General features: G+C 36.1%; 2 protein-coding genes and 1 pseudogene across 3 annotated transcripts; 2 read left to right on the top strand and 1 right to left on the bottom strand.

Annotated features, from left to right (window-relative positions):
* Positions 1–3,135: 3,135 nt before the first annotated feature.
* On the bottom strand, positions 3,136–7,734 carry LOC103985397 (uncharacterized). Of its 2 annotated transcripts, XM_065150335.1 has the most exons (8): positions 7,638–7,656; positions 7,439–7,566; positions 7,075–7,160; positions 5,355–5,501; positions 5,159–5,267; positions 4,288–4,411; positions 3,797–4,067; positions 3,136–3,584 (listed from the first exon to the last, which is right to left on the bottom strand). In XM_065150335.1, the coding sequence occupies exons 2-8, from the start codon at positions 7,560–7,562 to the stop codon at positions 3,483–3,485; spliced, it is 963 nt and encodes a 320-aa protein (XP_065006407.1). In that variant the 5' UTR covers positions 7,563–7,566; positions 7,638–7,656; the 3' UTR covers positions 3,136–3,482. The 2 variants fall into 2 exon arrangements, with proteins under 2 accessions (XP_065006407.1, XP_009401348.2); XM_009403073.3 differs by having other exon boundaries at positions 7,439–7,734.
* Positions 7,735–7,960: 226 nt separating this feature from the next.
* LOC135638621 (protein EMBRYO DEFECTIVE 514-like) lies at positions 7,961–11,025 on the top strand. The gene is made up of 2 exons (XM_065151824.1): positions 7,961–8,351; positions 10,588–11,025. Exons 1-2 carry the CDS (start codon positions 7,998–8,000, stop codon positions 10,912–10,914), a joined length of 681 nt encoding a protein of 226 aa, XP_065007896.1. The 5' UTR covers positions 7,961–7,997; the 3' UTR covers positions 10,915–11,025.
* A 1,788-nt stretch (positions 11,026–12,813) lies between these two features.
* On the top strand, positions 12,814–16,175 carry LOC103985873 (phytanoyl-CoA dioxygenase 1-like; annotated as a pseudogene).
* The last annotated feature ends 646 nt before the right edge of the window (positions 16,176–16,821 follow it).

Raw genomic sequence — 16,821 nt, 5'->3', positions numbered from 1 at the left:
TTTCTAATATGCTCTTACAAGATGGTGTTACCATTAAAGACATCGATATTGGACCAAAGTAAAAGTTATTGGTGAGATAAATGCTTGGTAAAAGCATGTTGATTAGAAGATAAAACATGAGAGACACGTAGTCCATCATTTTGTACTTTGAAAATCGATGGTTATGTATTTCATTCGAGAGTAAAATACAGGATTAGCATATAGATATGCTATCCCGATATTATCACAATATATAGATGGAGGCTAGAGATTGTGATAAATAATGTATATAACAATGATTGAATCCAACAAAATTTAGTAGTTGTAGAAGCAACCGCTTGATATTTAACCCCAGTAGAAGATCAAGAAATATGACATAATCACTATTATATATCCGTATTACTTGCTTAATTAATATTTAAAAATACATGAAGCAATAAAGGAGAGTCCTTTTGAAAAAATAAGTCATGATTAATAGTATTTTGTAAGTACCGGAGAAGACGTTTAACAACTATCTAATGGTTGGAAGTAGACTTGTATAAATTAAGAAAATTTATTCACTGCATATGCAATGTTTGGACAAGTGAATGTTAAATACTATAGATTACCAATAACTCGATGATACTAGGTGGCGTCACCGAGATTAACACTATTAGATAGGGTAAGAGGAATACTTGTAGATATTGGCGTAGTAACAATATTGGCTTCAAGTATTTTGGTGTGATGAAAAAGGTCATGAATATACTTTTGTTGAGAAAGAAATAAACCATTTATCACGTGGATTACTTGAACACCAAAAAAATAACTAAGCGACTCATGCTTTTTGATAGAAAACTTATTTCTAAGCTACCGATTAATTATTATTGATTTATTATCAATAATAATTAAGTCATTCATATAAACTAGTAAAAATATGATTATGCCTTTATGAGAATAAACAAATAACAAAGTTTATAATATCTAATTGAGATTAGAAGTCTTCGGAATGAGAATTATGAAATCTAATTGAGGCCAGATGTATTCGAAATTCAATGAGAGGCCTACTTGAGATCATAAAGAGTTTTTACGGCCTACAAATATGTTGAGAAAGATTGTGATTAATAAAGCCTAGAGGTTGCTTCATAAATATATCCTCGAAAATATGACCAAAAAAAAATATATTATTCATGTCCACCATCGAAATCCCCGATTGTTAGGCAAACTAAGATAAAAAATAATATAACTTATTATTGGTTTCATAATTAGACTCAATATGTGATGATACTCTTTCTAACAGGTCGTCTTGCTTTATAGTTATTAATGAATCTATCAAGATTTGGTTTGATATGAAAAATTCATTTACACCTTACAAGATTTTGACTTGGAAGGACTTGCTTTATAGTTATTAATGGACCTATCAAGATTTCATTTGATATGAAAAATTCATTTACACCTTATAAGATTTTGACTTGATGGACTTCTTTATAGTTATTAATAGACCTATCAAGATTTCATTTGATATGAAAAATTCATTTATACCTTACAAGATTTTGACTTGAACGGGACTAAGTTCTACTTTCGTAATAAATTATTATAGTCTTCAAACATTGCGACTCATCATTCAAAAAATTTTAAAGCTTGGTTAATAGTAGATAGCTTAAAAATAAATTTTTGATGGTGTCATGTGGTGGTATATAAGATGTGTCTCCATGTTGAGATCCTTGGCAACAAATGAAGATGATAAAAATTTAATAGAAACATTATTATTAGAACATAATTTAGAGATAAATATTAGATTCTTCTTTTATATTAGGAACATAAATAAATAAATAATTAAGGAAGAGAAAAGATTTGTAGAATCAGTAAAACATTTATGATCGTCTATCACGATATCCGAGGAGGAGGCAGCAGTTTCGTGGCCATGCGCTCACTATCACATATGATACACGCATGTGTGCTTTCCAATCGAAGTCGACAGCGTGCACTATTAAGCATCCACGAAAACAAGTATATGATAATGAAAACTATCAGGCAATCATCATCACTGGAACGATAAATGCATTAACTATCTAATGATTAACCTATCCATTTGATTTCGTCTGGTCCAAGAGTTTTGGGAAACCACTGCAATTATAACACCAATATGATCGCAAGGTAATAGTTCTGTGGGTGCACTGGTTTAGTTTGACAGGTACATTATACCCAGTCCAATCTAAGACATATATTTTTAGATTGGAGCAAGCTAAATCAGTGACTAAATGGAAATATCAATCTGACTTTAAGGACATATATTCACATGGAAATATCAATCTGAATGGAAATCAGTTTCTTGAGCTGGTAAAGCAAACAAAACTGGAGAAAAGTTGTACCACATTGTTCAAAAGAACAAAGCCTTCCTTCCCATGTTCTTGGAATCCATCAACATGCTTTTCCCATGCATAATTTGTTCAGGAAATATCCTATGAAATCCAATTTTTCATCACAATTTTCAGAACATTTTCACCTTTTTATTTACTACTATGTCAACTTCCTTGGAGGACTTGATCAGTAGGTTGGTCTGAGGCAGACTAAGTGCGCAAGTATTATGGAATTGATGGACTGAGAAACAAAGTATGAGTAGTTCAATGGAGGATTCAAATTTGGAGATGGAATTATACACTTGAAGATGTGTTAAGTGTACCTTGATGAGGAGGAAGCCTTATCAACTGGGCTTGAATACTTCGGAATGAATGGACTGAGACTGTTGATTGATAAAACAGGTGGAGACAAGACAAGTAATATATCTTCCCCTTCAAAGGTGCTCAAGGGATGTTATGATGCAGTGTATTAAGCTTGTCTTGAGCTTATTTTATGCTGGGATTTCCCTATTTGTAAAACATTCACATGTTAAACCAAAAAACAAAAAGAGAAAAAATAGAGCGATAATGTTAAGACAATTTGATAAAATAGATTAATTTAAACTCTTATTTGACAATCTAATAAGAGATTGACATGAGGTATCAAATAACCTTTTTAACATAATTTTTTGACAAAAAAAACCTGTAAAAAGACTGACCAGCCTCTGTAGCTGGTTTTCTTACACACTCTCTGTCTGCAGCTTTCTCCATTATCATCAGTAGTTTTCAGAATATGCAGAGACAAACTCTCCATCTGTCATGTTCACACTATAAAAGAAGATTATGACAAAGAGTTATCCAATATGTGGAAACAAACTCTTAATCATTTACATAGTTTTTCAATGCCACCAAATCTTTCTCACAATCTTCTTAAACCATATATACTAAAAGACCAGCAAGCATGAGCCATGCTTGGAACTCTCTGAAGATGATGGTGTAATAGAAAAACTGAAGATGCTACATCTGGTGGACATTTACAATATAGAGGTAGGAAATACACTTTTCGTAGAGAGGATAGAGTAATATAGACTTCGTTTCCATGGGAAAAAGACTGCCTACCAGATGCTCTCACATGTCTCTTCCATTTCATCTCTAGAGCACAACGGTTATTTGCCTCTCAAGATGAAACTACAGGAGTCCAAGTGTCTTTAGCTGCTGAACATGCTCAGCTGGAAGGGGTGGCGGGCACCAATCAGTGCCCTCGCCATCAACGTCCTCCACGACATACTCCTGATGAACACCGACACACCATTAGAAGGTTTAGTAGAGAATACTGGATGGAATTAGACAGGAAAAAGATATCAGCTTTGGCATAAATTTCTTGTTTTGTGTACTAAAACAAAATGAAACTGCGAAGCAGGAAAATCGATTCATGGCTCTTTGCTTCAACAGGAACAAAACAAGGAAATGAACTGCTTACACACAGAGAAAACAGGACTCACTTTTGTTAGCATCCGTTTAGCAAGTATATGATAGTGACGCTGCCAAATTCGTTGGCCGACCATTGTTGCCACGAGAACACTGTAAAATATGCCAATAATGGTGAACAGCCCAAGAATGATTAATCCTATTATAAAAAGCAACGGTAGACCAGCTTCGCCAGCCCCTCCCAAGCATCCACATTCTCCTGCTGTACTTGCACAACTTTCAAAGCATGTGGTACAATCGGTCCACATACAGAGGGTGCCAGGCAGATGACAATCGGCACACATACTGAAAAAACAAAAAGAAAATGAATGCATCAAAAACATGTAGAGTAGGAGAACGTGTGGAGATGGGAAAGAATGAGAAAGTAATCCATTTTATTTAATGATTACATTAGGTTTATACAAGATTCACTTAAAAGCATATACATAACAAATCACGTAGAAATGGATTTACACTATTACAAGATATGACAAATTCCAGAAACTAAAGGATAACAGATGCTAACCCTGGTTGACAACAACAAAGACATAACTCTCGACATGGCTGAGCCAAATCATTGCGCACTCGTCGATCATAACAAGTTATAAAGCATCCGGATAACCCAAGCAGCGCGAAAAATAATAGTGCCCCTGCATTGTAGATAAGCATAATGACGAAAATTAGCATGAATATGATATAATGTCCAATCTAAAAGATCCAAGTATTATGAGATATAAAACAACAATGTACAAAATTTTATGGTCGAGACAAATCTTAATACATAAGCATGTGAATCATTATATTCCAGACATTACATAGTAAGAGAGAAATTATCTATTTTACTGGAAACAGTTTCTGAACATGTGCTGCATGGAATGTTGTCAGATAGCATACATTTTTATATTAAAGCTCTTAAACCTATGAACTAATGACTTGCATGAAAAAACAATAGCTATTATAGGAAAAGAAAATTGTGTAGTTTAGGCCCCATGTTATACAGGATTTTCGTCAAGAATTTCAAGATTTTAGCCAAACAACTCAAAAGTTCCACTAAATAATTCCCACCCTCACATCCCTTCCCAGAATAACCTTATGATAATTCCACTCTCCAAATCCCCCTAGAATTCGATTTCCAAATCCTGTTAAACATGAAGATTTCATTTGGGAGAAACACCATCAAAAGCCCACCTTCCAGAACTCACTCTCCAAATCCTAGAATTCAAATGGCAACAGAACACATGAAATTTTCAAATCCTACAATTTACAAATGCCAACAGCACTTTCCATGCTTCAACATAAACAATGCACTACAACATGAACAAGCATGAGATAACACCTTTATAATGTAACCAATAGATAAAATCATCATGAAGTGCTCTTACAGTTTAGAAGCATACCACATACATAGTAGAAACTAATTTTGCTGTCAAAACCCCAAGCCAACCGCAACCAACTGTTTTGAGAGCTATCAACCAGAAAGACCAGATATGCCAACAAAGATATTATCTGTCTCGAATGCACAGAAAAAAGGATTAGTGCAAAATAAAATTGTTGGATTATTATCAAGAATGAGATGGGAGAACTTAAGCTTACGAGTTGAACAACTGCGAATATAGACAGTATGTCCCTAGTAACAAAGAATCGGAACTTCAAGGTTCTCCATTTCCTGTCTGCATGAACATGAACCCTCAAATAGTATGGAGCCTTGCAGGTTGTGCAATGGGAAAATGCAAAACCTTCCTGATGAAAATGAAAATATGACAGAAATTAGCTACCTTGGAACTGGATATATTCACAAACATTTATGGAAAAACAGAAGAGAAGAAAAATATCAGTGAAACTTAGGTGGAGCATTTTCTAATGGCATATTGTCAGCCTTTAATCCAATAAGCAGATTTGGCAGTTATTACTACTCTAAACTTGATTTGATTTGCATAAATTTGACATAAACTTTCTTTCGCAGTTCTAACATATGACATTAGCAAGCCTCTACATTTGCTGATCATTCAAGTGATTTATTCTTGAAGTGCTGGAGATGATCCCTTTGCCCCGTCCATCTACTCCGACCAAAATGCAATTATTTCCACCAAGTGAGAAGAGAAAGAAACAAATTCCCATATATCCAACGTCAAGTAGCCACTAAGATTCTAGTTTCCACCATTGTAAAAATAACTATATCGTGAGATGCTAGGCTAGGTAAACAAAAATCATTTTACAATTTCAGATGTACCAAGGCATGCATTTGTCATGAATAAATCATCCCTGAATTTGATTTTGGAAAATTGCAGATCACTGCTGACAGAGTGTTGACCAGACTTTTTTAGAAGCTTTACTGTCTAGATCCACGTTTTTTTAAATGGTGAATGACAGCATACTAATACAGGAAAGGACATCGAACAGCTTTGGCCAGTAACTACCTCTAAAATACTTACATGGTAGCAGAGACAATATAATTACTGAGACAGCAAAATCTCAATTGGTTTAAATCTGCATTCTTCTAAATAATGAACAACAAATGAATGATGCATGAAAAACAATTTTTACCATTAGGTGCCTTTATGATACTTAAATGATTACTGGAATAGGACAATAATTAAGGCAGCCCAAGATCCATCATCCAACGATATGGATTGTGCTTTTGAGACGCTCTTTGCCACCAATTCCAAAAATTTGAAACATACCTGTCAAAAAAAAAAATCTAGAAATTTAATTCTGAAACTTTCTTAGCATGTTCCGGGAAATATCTTATCTTTGTTGCCCTCTCTAAACCCTATCAATAATCCATTATTTCCTCTAATGACTACATCCTCATACTTTCATGTGCACAATGATATCATCTTAATCAGTCATCCATAATGATTATTTAGTAGTCTGTTTCTTAGTGTTCCTATGTCTAGCGACCTAATTTTTCCTCAGCAGTTCCACTGGTACGCCCATCTTGCACATGTGAAATATTGTTCGGACCTAATTAATCCTCAGATTAGAAGACATCTAACATTGGATCCTTCCTGATACCTTAGGATACTGAATCGGACATCACATTTCAAATTCATTTCACATAAATAATAATAATAATAATAATAATAATAATAATAATAATAATAATAAAGAAAATGTTTGCATAATTATACTCGTGATTATCAGATCTGATGTTTGCACCTCACACAAGAGATCTATGACAAAACATGATTCATGACGCCATTTGCTTAAAGAGCAGTTCATCAACAGGATGTTCTGAACATACTTGAAGATGCATAAATGCAGCATAGGCACTAGAAACCCTATCTACTACAGACACAATTCGTTCACTCACCTTGACAGACCGCCAGTGGTCCAAGCATTCACGATGGACGTACTTGGAGGTCCCCTTGCACTTGCATGGCGCTATGAAGTCCCTTCCTGAAATTCCAATTATGAAAAAGGAATAAGTTTGCAATCAGCTCAGGTGACTCTCTTTTACTCCTCTCTCATAAACCTTCTATGTCTCAATCCCAATCGCAAGAACTTCCACGTTTGGAGACGCAATCCCCACGATTTATCCCAAAATTTCATGGGGGTAGTTAAGACCCAATCTTTAATTGCGAGACAAAAGACAGAAATCGAAAAGAATGTGAGAATAAACCCTAAAGAAAGGGAGGAGGAGAGAGGTACAGAGTAGAAAGGGAGAGGAAGACCACCATCAGTTTCGAGACAGATCCGGCACTGGAATTGCTCGCCAGGGCCAGCTTCGAGGTCGATCTCGTTGGGGTCCAGGACCGGGATCGGCGCCATGAGAAGGGAAGAGCTCTCGGGATCCGCCATGCCTCTATGTATACCGAAACAGTGAAAAGAAGGGCGAGGCGGAGGATGAAGAGACAAGAAAACAGATTTCTCTACCTCTTCGTCGTCCCTCTCTCTCTCTCTCTCTCTCTCTCTCTCTCTCTCCTTCTCGAAGAGGAGGGAGGAGGAGGGCATGCGAGTTTGGTGATGAAGCGTCGACCTTCTCTTTATTGGATATATATATATATATATATATATATATATATATATATATATATATATATATATAGAAAAATAGAAAATATAATATATTAACTTTTTCTGATAAATCCCCCATTGGTTTTTTTTCCTTAAAATGTGATAATTAGTCGATAATTCCATCCACCACCTCCTCTGCACGTGACAAAGCTACCTATTTATATTCTATCCATTAGTGTTAGGGTTTAGTTAAACTTGCACGCTCGCACTTCGGCGATCATGGCGGAAGAGCTCGCGGATAACCCTCAGTTACTCGAGGGAGAGGAGCTCATGGCGGAAGCGGTGCCGGCTGAGAGCGGTGGCAGCGCCGAGAAGAGGAGAAGAGAGGAGGCCGGCGAGGAGGACTCTGTTTCGAAGAGGCAGAAGCCGGAGGGTTGTTTGGAAGAAGAAGGGACGGATGGAGTTGAAGGAGAGGAGGAAGTTGGAGGCGATGTGGACGTGCGAAGAAGCCGGGACGGTGGGGAGTCGGAGGTGGCAAGTATCGGACCGAAGGTGTTTACGTCGTCAGTGGAGATGTTTGATTACTTCCTGAAGCTTCTCCGTTCCTGGTTGCCCAATCTTAATATCAACAAGGTGCGCCTTTTGTTCCTTAGCAAATTTCCTTTCTTTACGTTGATACAGGAAAAAGTTCGTTTCTTTGTTGTTAATTCGTTTTGGAGACATGATTTGTTTAGTTGAAATTACCTTAATCTTGCTTGAACTGTATCAGAAAAGGATCCATAAATGTAGTTGAAATGTGCAATCTTGAGAAAGAATTTGTGTACGTGAGCTTGGAATTATAACAAACATGTGGTGGGAGAGTGTATTGCTGCTGATGCAACCTTTTATGCTTTGAGTTGCTAAGGGTTACGTTTGCCATATGCTTTTGTTCAAAACTAATGTTTTTATTTCATAAAAGAAGAAGCAAAATTTTATATGAATCCCTTTTTGCATGCATTTATTTAAAGACAATCACACCAATAAGAACAAGAAAGAAATTTTTTAAGACACGTGTAGAATTTTCACCTATTGTGCACCTGCAATTTTGGATCTGAATGTGTACATTGAATGTATTATGTGAATGAGGAAGATATGTAAGTTCATGTGGTTTCCAAAAATTTGACCTCGAGTTAGGAGAATTGTAATTCCAGTGCTATTTTTTTATATAGTTTTGCAAGCTAGACCACTTTTAAAGAGTCCATGGATATGTAGGAAATGATCTCCACAGGAGTGAGGGAATCTATTTTGAAGCACTCCATATGATTTGAGTATATATGCATATGTATTCTTGTTCAGGCAAAAATTGTATTCAGACTAAAAGGATGTTCTGATGACTGATTCTATATAGATTAATTGGACTTCTTAGAATCTTGAATCCAGATTGATGCTAATCCAAAGCTGATTGTTGAGTGTGATTCTAGGTTGATCCAAGTCAGTTGCACGTTAGACCAGCTTCTTGCTGTCCCTAGAAAATTCCCAATTAGTCTTTTTGTTGGTTTGGTTGATTTTAGCACAATCTTCATTGATTCTCACTCATGGTTGAACATTTCAGTCCTAATCTGGTCCAGTTTATGCCAGGATCTCGACATAAAAACCTATGGTGTTTCTCGATCCTGGTAATGTTAATTTTATTCACAAGATTTACTGCTGGGAACCACATGCTGCAAATAAAACCTGGAATGCTGTAAAAGTTCATGTGGGATATTTGGTTCAAGTTGGCATGCACTACAAGCAATTAAGAAGATACTAAAAATCAAATATTTATTCGAAATAAAATGTTTTTATTGTGATGATAACAATTAAGTCAAAACTAGTAACTGCTGGAAGCAAACTTAAGGAGAGAAGTAATTGAAATTGTCGGAAGAATGAAATTTAATCGATCTGGATTAGCAGCCTACTGAGTTAGTGTTTGAAGCATGTTGAGGGTAAAAAGTGATCTATTTGATTAATTTAAGGAGTTGCTCTGGATTGGCAGCCTTCTGAGTCAGTGTTTGAAACATGTTGAGGGTAAAAAGTGATCTATTTGATTAATTTTAAGGAGTTGGATCTGGATTAGCTTGTTGATTCTAAGTGATAATTGAATTCTTTTTATTTTGTTTGTAGAAGGAATAAAGTGATAAGTGCGAGGGAGAAAATGACAGTATCACTTTACCTCCAAATTGCAGTTATCCATTTCAGTTCACCTGATGCTGGAAGACAAATCATCTAGTACCAATGCCAATGCTTTCGTTGGTGTTATTGGTTTTGTTGATTATGTTTGGTAAGCTATGATGTGCAACACTTGTCCTGAGTTTAATGTGAATTGATAATGAAAGGATGAGATATGGGACATTGAATATTGGTATCTTGCATGTTATGAAAAAACAATCGTTATATTTTTCTACTGCACTCTCTGTTTATCCGACAGCTTGCTCATCTTAGAAGAATTGAATCTTTTGGTAGCTTCAGAGATTTTGCTCTATGGATACCTCATGTTATAGTAGGGTCTACTTGGCCTTGTTCATTTTGACTTTCCATTACCAATTAGATCAAGCTGTACACTGTTTCACGTTGTTATGGATTCTCTCATTGGAAGTCTTTCTTCCCCTTATATCTCTTGCTCATAAACAAATTGTGGGATCCTTCATTGATGAATCTGATTTCCAGTTGATGTATGGCATCCTAAAGGTGCTAAACTGGCAGTTGTATGTTGCATAACATCAATATTGTTCATTTATTTATCATGTTTGTTCTTAATATGGGGTCTTATACAGTAATTTTTGATCATTATCAAAGAGTTTAATAACAGAAGTTATGTTTTTAATTTACAATAGTGCTTTTTATATTTCAGTATGAGCACATGGTATTGCTGGATTTGTTGAAGAAGGGGCATCCTGAACCTGCCAAGAAGATTGGAGAAGGAATCGAGGCATTCCAGGTGCGCTATCACCCGACATATAAAAGTCGATGCTTCTTTCTTATTCGGGTCGATGGTACTACTGATGATTTTAGCTTTCGTAAATGTGTGGATAAGATACTCCCCTTGCCTGACCATCTGAAAGTCCAGTCAACATCAGATAATGATAGGGTTTTGGGCAACAAACATGGAAGCCATCAGAGAGGAGGTGGCAGAAGAGGTGGTCGAGGCTATGGAAAGAGGGGTGGTTTCAGGAAATGAGTGTCAGAATTTTTTTTTCCTTCTGATTTAAAATAAATGCCAGATTGAATTTTATTTTGCCAAAGGGAACCATTATGCACGCGTGCTTTCTATAAAATAGAGCCTTCTTTATATTGGTATGGATGCCACGTCATGCATTATTTTGGTGCCTTAATCAGGAATTATATGTTCCCATCATATTGTCATAATCTCATTTCATTATGTTACTTACAATTCAATATAATCGAGAGCAATTTGGTGGTTCCTAAAAGAAAACATTTAATATCTCTCTAATCTTTTTGCCTGTGGTAGTGCTAAACCTTCTGTGCATGTAGTCATGTGTGATGGAGCTTGATGTTATCAGTGTTCAAGGGCGGTAATAATATTGATCATTTGGATAATTTTAGTGGAGTAGTGTTGGTTACATGTCTCCTGAGTTCAAGTGCGACGATATGAACATCGTGTCTACTTCAGTGTTCAAGGGCTGTAATCGAGTGAGTGCAGTAGCTGTTGGTATACAGTTTCTGTTCTTTGTATCTAGGTCTTAAAATTTTGATATTCTCAATAAAGTATCTCTTTTGGTCTTGTGTGCATCAAGTAGCAATTCTATAGTGTCCTTGGAGTCCTCTTTTCTTTTCTTTTCTCTTCTGGATCACTGATGTTGATATATTGTGGGAGCAAATCTGTCTTGTTGAGAGGAACATTTAGAGTTCATACTGATAGAGGCTAAGATGTATTGTTGTTGTTATTGCATTTTCTGTACTATACTGGCTTTGATGTATCCTATGATGTATTATCAAGTGAAGTGATCAATCTTGAGTCAAAAATGTGCATGATAAGTTGCATGTAGTCTCAGATCAGCCCAAGAACATTTGGGAGGCAGCCACTATGAATAGACACTATTAAATGTCTGCATTCAAATATAAGACTTGAGGACAAGAAATTGTTTATCCCATGCCTTTTTGGGTTTCAGAAATCAGAGAAAATGTATATGAAAAAAAATACATACATTTTCCTTTTATCCTCTTTTTCTTTGCTATTGAAGAATAAGAAAATTCATTTTATGCAATTAAATATACTAAATCATTGGGTTTTTTATATTTATCTTTAAATTTAAGTTTAGTCTATGCACAAAAAATTACATATTCCAGCATTTATGATTATACTAATACATTAGATTTAATAATATAATTCTTTTAATGCATTTGATCGAAGATCTTACTATCAATAATCAAATTATTTATCAACTAAGCTAGTTGAATATTTTTAAAATATATTGAATAAGATATCGAATCCTTAACTCTTAGTAAGTAAATCGTCTCGGATCAACACCATATTAATATTTTAGATGTACAAATTTATGGGTTAATATTTTAAATCCTCTAATCCCAAGTGAGGGAATCATCCTATTGTTTTAGATAATTAAATAATAATTAATGTAAAATTCTTAGGATGTATTTAAATGCACATATTATTATTCATTACTACTAAACCAATATTTTAGATATATATTGTTAATATTTTATGTTATTAAATAATTATTAATGTAAAATTGAAGGGAATATTATTCATATGCTACAATGAAGAATAGAAATAAATATGTTCTCTCCTAATTTGGAAGGGACAGATACGTAATTTTATAATATTATTAGATTTAATATTTTATTTTATTTTATTTTAAGCGATTTGGTATTGACGCGAGCAAACGCGCGGTGAGTCGCTCCGACCACATCAGAAGATGACCGGGAAAGGCTGATCGATCCTTGGGGTGGTGAAAGCGAGCGAGCGCGATGGCAAACGCTGGCAACCTCACGGCCGAGCAGCTCCCGGATTAATCTTCCGGGAAAAGAAATCCAATAGTTATTTCTTGCAGGGTATTTGATTCTCGAATCGTTCTCCAGTAAGGACGAGGTCGGGAAGATGAGGGATCGAATGGCGGAGTTGTTGGACGGGTTCGATGGGTCCTTCTCGTCCATCTTCTCCACGAAGAACCACGTATTAGAACATCACGAAGGTCTTTGGTGGTTGTAGATCGAACAGGGAAGAGGAGAAAAAAGAGGGTTTTTTTGCATTTGATCCCTTCTCTTTACATTGATTTAGCAGCAGCATACGGACGATTACTTCTTTCAGGGCGCCGAGAAGATCTCCTTCTTCTTCGAAGGTCTGTGCGTAATGAACTTTTCTGTTTTGGTCTTGTTCGGTCGCAAAAATCGTTTCTTTTTTGGTTAGAAGTTGTGTGTCGTTAATAAAAATGTTATTTTACTGATGTAGCATAAGCTAGTCATGTTGAAGTTGCTACATGTGACAGAGAAACAAATGACATGAACATATCAACTGATATCTCCACTTTGTAGTAAGATATGTGATTTTCTGCGACTATGCATGGATAAATATGAAAATATTTGAGTTTTAGATGGGTTCATACACAATCTTCTCACTAAAAGAATGTCTCTTTACCTTGACGATTTACTTCCTTCGAAATTGAAGTTAGTCCAACTGGTCTCTGACATTGATTTACAAAAAGCACTGATGATGGTGTTGTACACATTTGTTTGAAGAAAAATAGATTGCCATTATTTACCATTTGCAGTCACTTTTGCTGAAGATCTATCCAAGAGAATCTGGGCCTTAACTACTAATTTGATTGTTGGAGTGAACATCTGTCAGCATTTGTAGTAGGTGAGTTGTAGTAGAAGAGTGACACTGTGGAGATTCTTTAAGAGAAACATAAAATACTGTGGTTGTGAGTTGCTTATGCACCTGAGGCAGCAAAGAGATACTTGTTCATGTTGGAATTATTATATTAGGATGTTTCTGTGAGCATTTGTAGTAGGTGAGTTGTAGTAGAAGAGTGACTTTGGAGATTCTTTAAGAGAAACATAAAATAATGTGGTTGTGAGGTGCCTATGCACCTGAGCCACCCTTGTTGGCAAGGTTCATATAGTAGGATAAGCTGTGTACAAAGATCAGATTATTCCACGGCTTACAAATTCTCGTACTGATATAATGTGATGTCTATGCTTCATTGCTAAGTTGTTGCATCCATTTTTCTTTCTTTCTTTTTTATTTTTTTTATTTGCACGGATTAGTTTCAAGTACCATGCTATCAGCTCTTTTTTTTAACTAGCTTGTTATTCTGTGGGAAACTTTTCTGATGGTTCTTGCAGAGAATGCATTTGGAGAAGATGGGCGTTTGAAACAGCTGAAGGAGCTCTCAATAAATAAAGTTGGCCATGGTTTGTCCGCCAGCTGTCATGCGTAATTGGCATTTCATGTAGTATATAACACAAATGTGTTTATTTATAGTCGGATGTAGATATTTGATATCTAGCTCTCTGATTTACTTCTAAGAGAATTTATTTATTTATTCTCATCTTCCTCTGCAGCACTACATGAAATAGATCCTGTCTTTAAAGAGTTCTCATTCTCGGACAGGGATGCTCTGCTCATTGGATTACAAGAGAACTGTGGTTATACAATCCATGTATATCTTTAAGGTACCTTCTTAATAGTCCTAGTTTGGCTGGATGTCAGAAACCTAATCATATCCATGTTTGTTGTTCATATTATTTCAGCTAATAAGTTCATTGTTATTTGGACTTGTCGTGCAGCTAATATTGCTACAATCAAAATCTTATGATACTTGGAAGCTAGCTAAGACAAATAGATAACATGAAAATTAGGTCTTTTGTGTTGAGAGTTTTTCTTTCTCTGTGGCTGCTTTTTTATGCTTGTTAATTGATTGCAAATGTTGTATATTACCAACTTAACAGTGATTGTGATCTCTGTACAATTGGCAATTTAGCAACCAGGCATTAGTGGGGAAGCAGTACCACACCAGGATAACTCATTTCTCTTTACAGATCCTCCATCTTGCACAGGATTGTGGCTAGCACTAGAGGATGCAACTATCACTAATGGTTGTCTCTGGGCCATCCCTGGCTCCCACAAGTGTATCTTTCTTTCCTAAGCTTCCTTAGGTTTTCTATTTTGTTTCTTGTTTGATGTCATATACTATATACTTTTGACATTGATTTAGATGGCCTAAAGAGGAGGTTTATTAGAGATGAGAATGGGGTTCACTTTAATCATCCTTCACCATCCTATGATCACAAGGATTTTGTACCATTGGAAGTAAAAGCAGGCTCTCTAGTGGTTATTCATGGTGATCTTATACATCAAAGGTAGTATTCTTGGCATCATCATTATTTCTTGGTAGTGATTGTAGACTTGACTTTTCTTCTCCAATTTCTTGACAGTTTTGAGAATAAGTCTCCCAATTCAAGGCATGCCTTGAGCTTGCATGTGGTGGATACCAATGGACATGTCTGAGCCAAAGACAATCGGTTAGTATACAATTATCCCTCACTTGATGTAGATCTTTGCTTGGTGTCTTATCTTGATGCTTTATATCAAACACTTCAGATTTTTTTGAGAACCAATCTGATCCTCAACCACCTCAGCAAGTAAAATATCCATTTGTCGTTGGCAAAATCACATCTTTCTTGTCTCAATCACCTTTCTACTCTGTTCCAAGTGATGGGCATATTATTAGTTCAATAGCTGTGCACATCAGATTGCAGATGCTCCCTGTTATGACAAATTTCCAATTAAAAAAAGGTATTGAAGTGCAATTCTGTCTTCTGTGAAGAACATCTACCTCCAGATTAGTTTCAATGAGTGACTTGGGCTTTGAGATCGACACAAGTGTGCCATACCATGCTTGTGTTGATAAGGACAATACTCATTACATGCATCTGGAGTTCAGAAGTGAAATTGTGTTGGCATGCATGCTATAAAATGATAACTGAATTGTTTAGAACACGATGCTATCTAATCATCTGTTAATCTTGTTCTTGCAAGGAAGTTTAGGATTCAGGTTTCTTCTTTTGGCTGTACAATTTGAGATGTAACACAAATCGACTACTTTCTTCCAGGATTCAGAGAAAAGTTGAACCTGAGCCAATCTATGCCAGTTGATGGAAGCAGCAATGCACCAAAGAATGCTTCCTACTCTAATACTAGAGGATCCAGTGGCAGTATCCAAACTCAAGGATGTTAGTTCTGCTATACTTTTGTGTTTGTCATGACAATTAATCCCTCTCTTCATCTTGGAGATTTATCTTAAATGAACTTTATCACAGGGATGATAGTTCTGCAACACTTTCTCGGTTGTCATAATAATTAATCCCTTAGCTTTCTCATGTAAAATAAAGTTCCTTTTTATTGCAAACAAACAAAATTAATTTATAAGGTCAATGAAAATAAATATTTCAGGCCAATCAAGTAAGTCTTTATTTTTTATTTGTATTCATTTTAATGATTTTTCATTTTTTTAACAAAGAGTGAAGTTCTTCTACAAGCTATTGAACTTCACAGAACAAAAACAAAAAACAAAAACAAAAAGCAAAAGCAAAAGAAAAGAAAATAGCTTTCTTTAACACTTGGATGAACTAAGAGCGAAGCTCTTCTACAGGCTATTGGATTCAGAGTCTTGACAGCCACTTTGGAGTTCGACTGTTATGCTTGTCACCATGTCAAATAGGTCCCGGAAATGTTCCCAGCGGTCTCTGCTCGTTCCATGATACAACCTGAACCCAAGAAGAAGAAGAAGAAGAAGCCTTTATGAGAAGACGACGTTACTGACCCATTCAGTTGGGCAGAGAGATCGGTAGTAACGCTGGAACTTCTCGCACTCCGGCGACTCTTCTCCTTTTGCCTTCCTACACCTGAACAGCAACCAAGAGAACCACCGCTTTTGCGCGCAGCGAGAGAGAGAGAGAGAGAGAGAGTTACTGGAACTCGAGGTAGCGAGCGTGGCAGCGGCGAGTTTGGTTGGTGCAGGGGAAACGGAAATCGTTGGGCGCCGTCCCGATCTTTAGCACGTGCGTCTCCGGCGGAGGTGGCGCGTCGGAGACGGTGCCTAGC

The sequence above is a fragment of the Musa acuminata genome, chromosome BXJ3-5 (assembly GCF_036884655.1).
Source record: "Musa acuminata AAA Group cultivar baxijiao chromosome BXJ3-5, Cavendish_Baxijiao_AAA, whole genome shotgun sequence".
Taxonomy (NCBI): domain Eukaryota; kingdom Viridiplantae; phylum Streptophyta; class Magnoliopsida; order Zingiberales; family Musaceae; genus Musa; species Musa acuminata.
The sequence above is the reverse complement of the archived record's forward strand: the minus strand, read 5'-3'. Positions and strand labels throughout refer to the sequence as shown.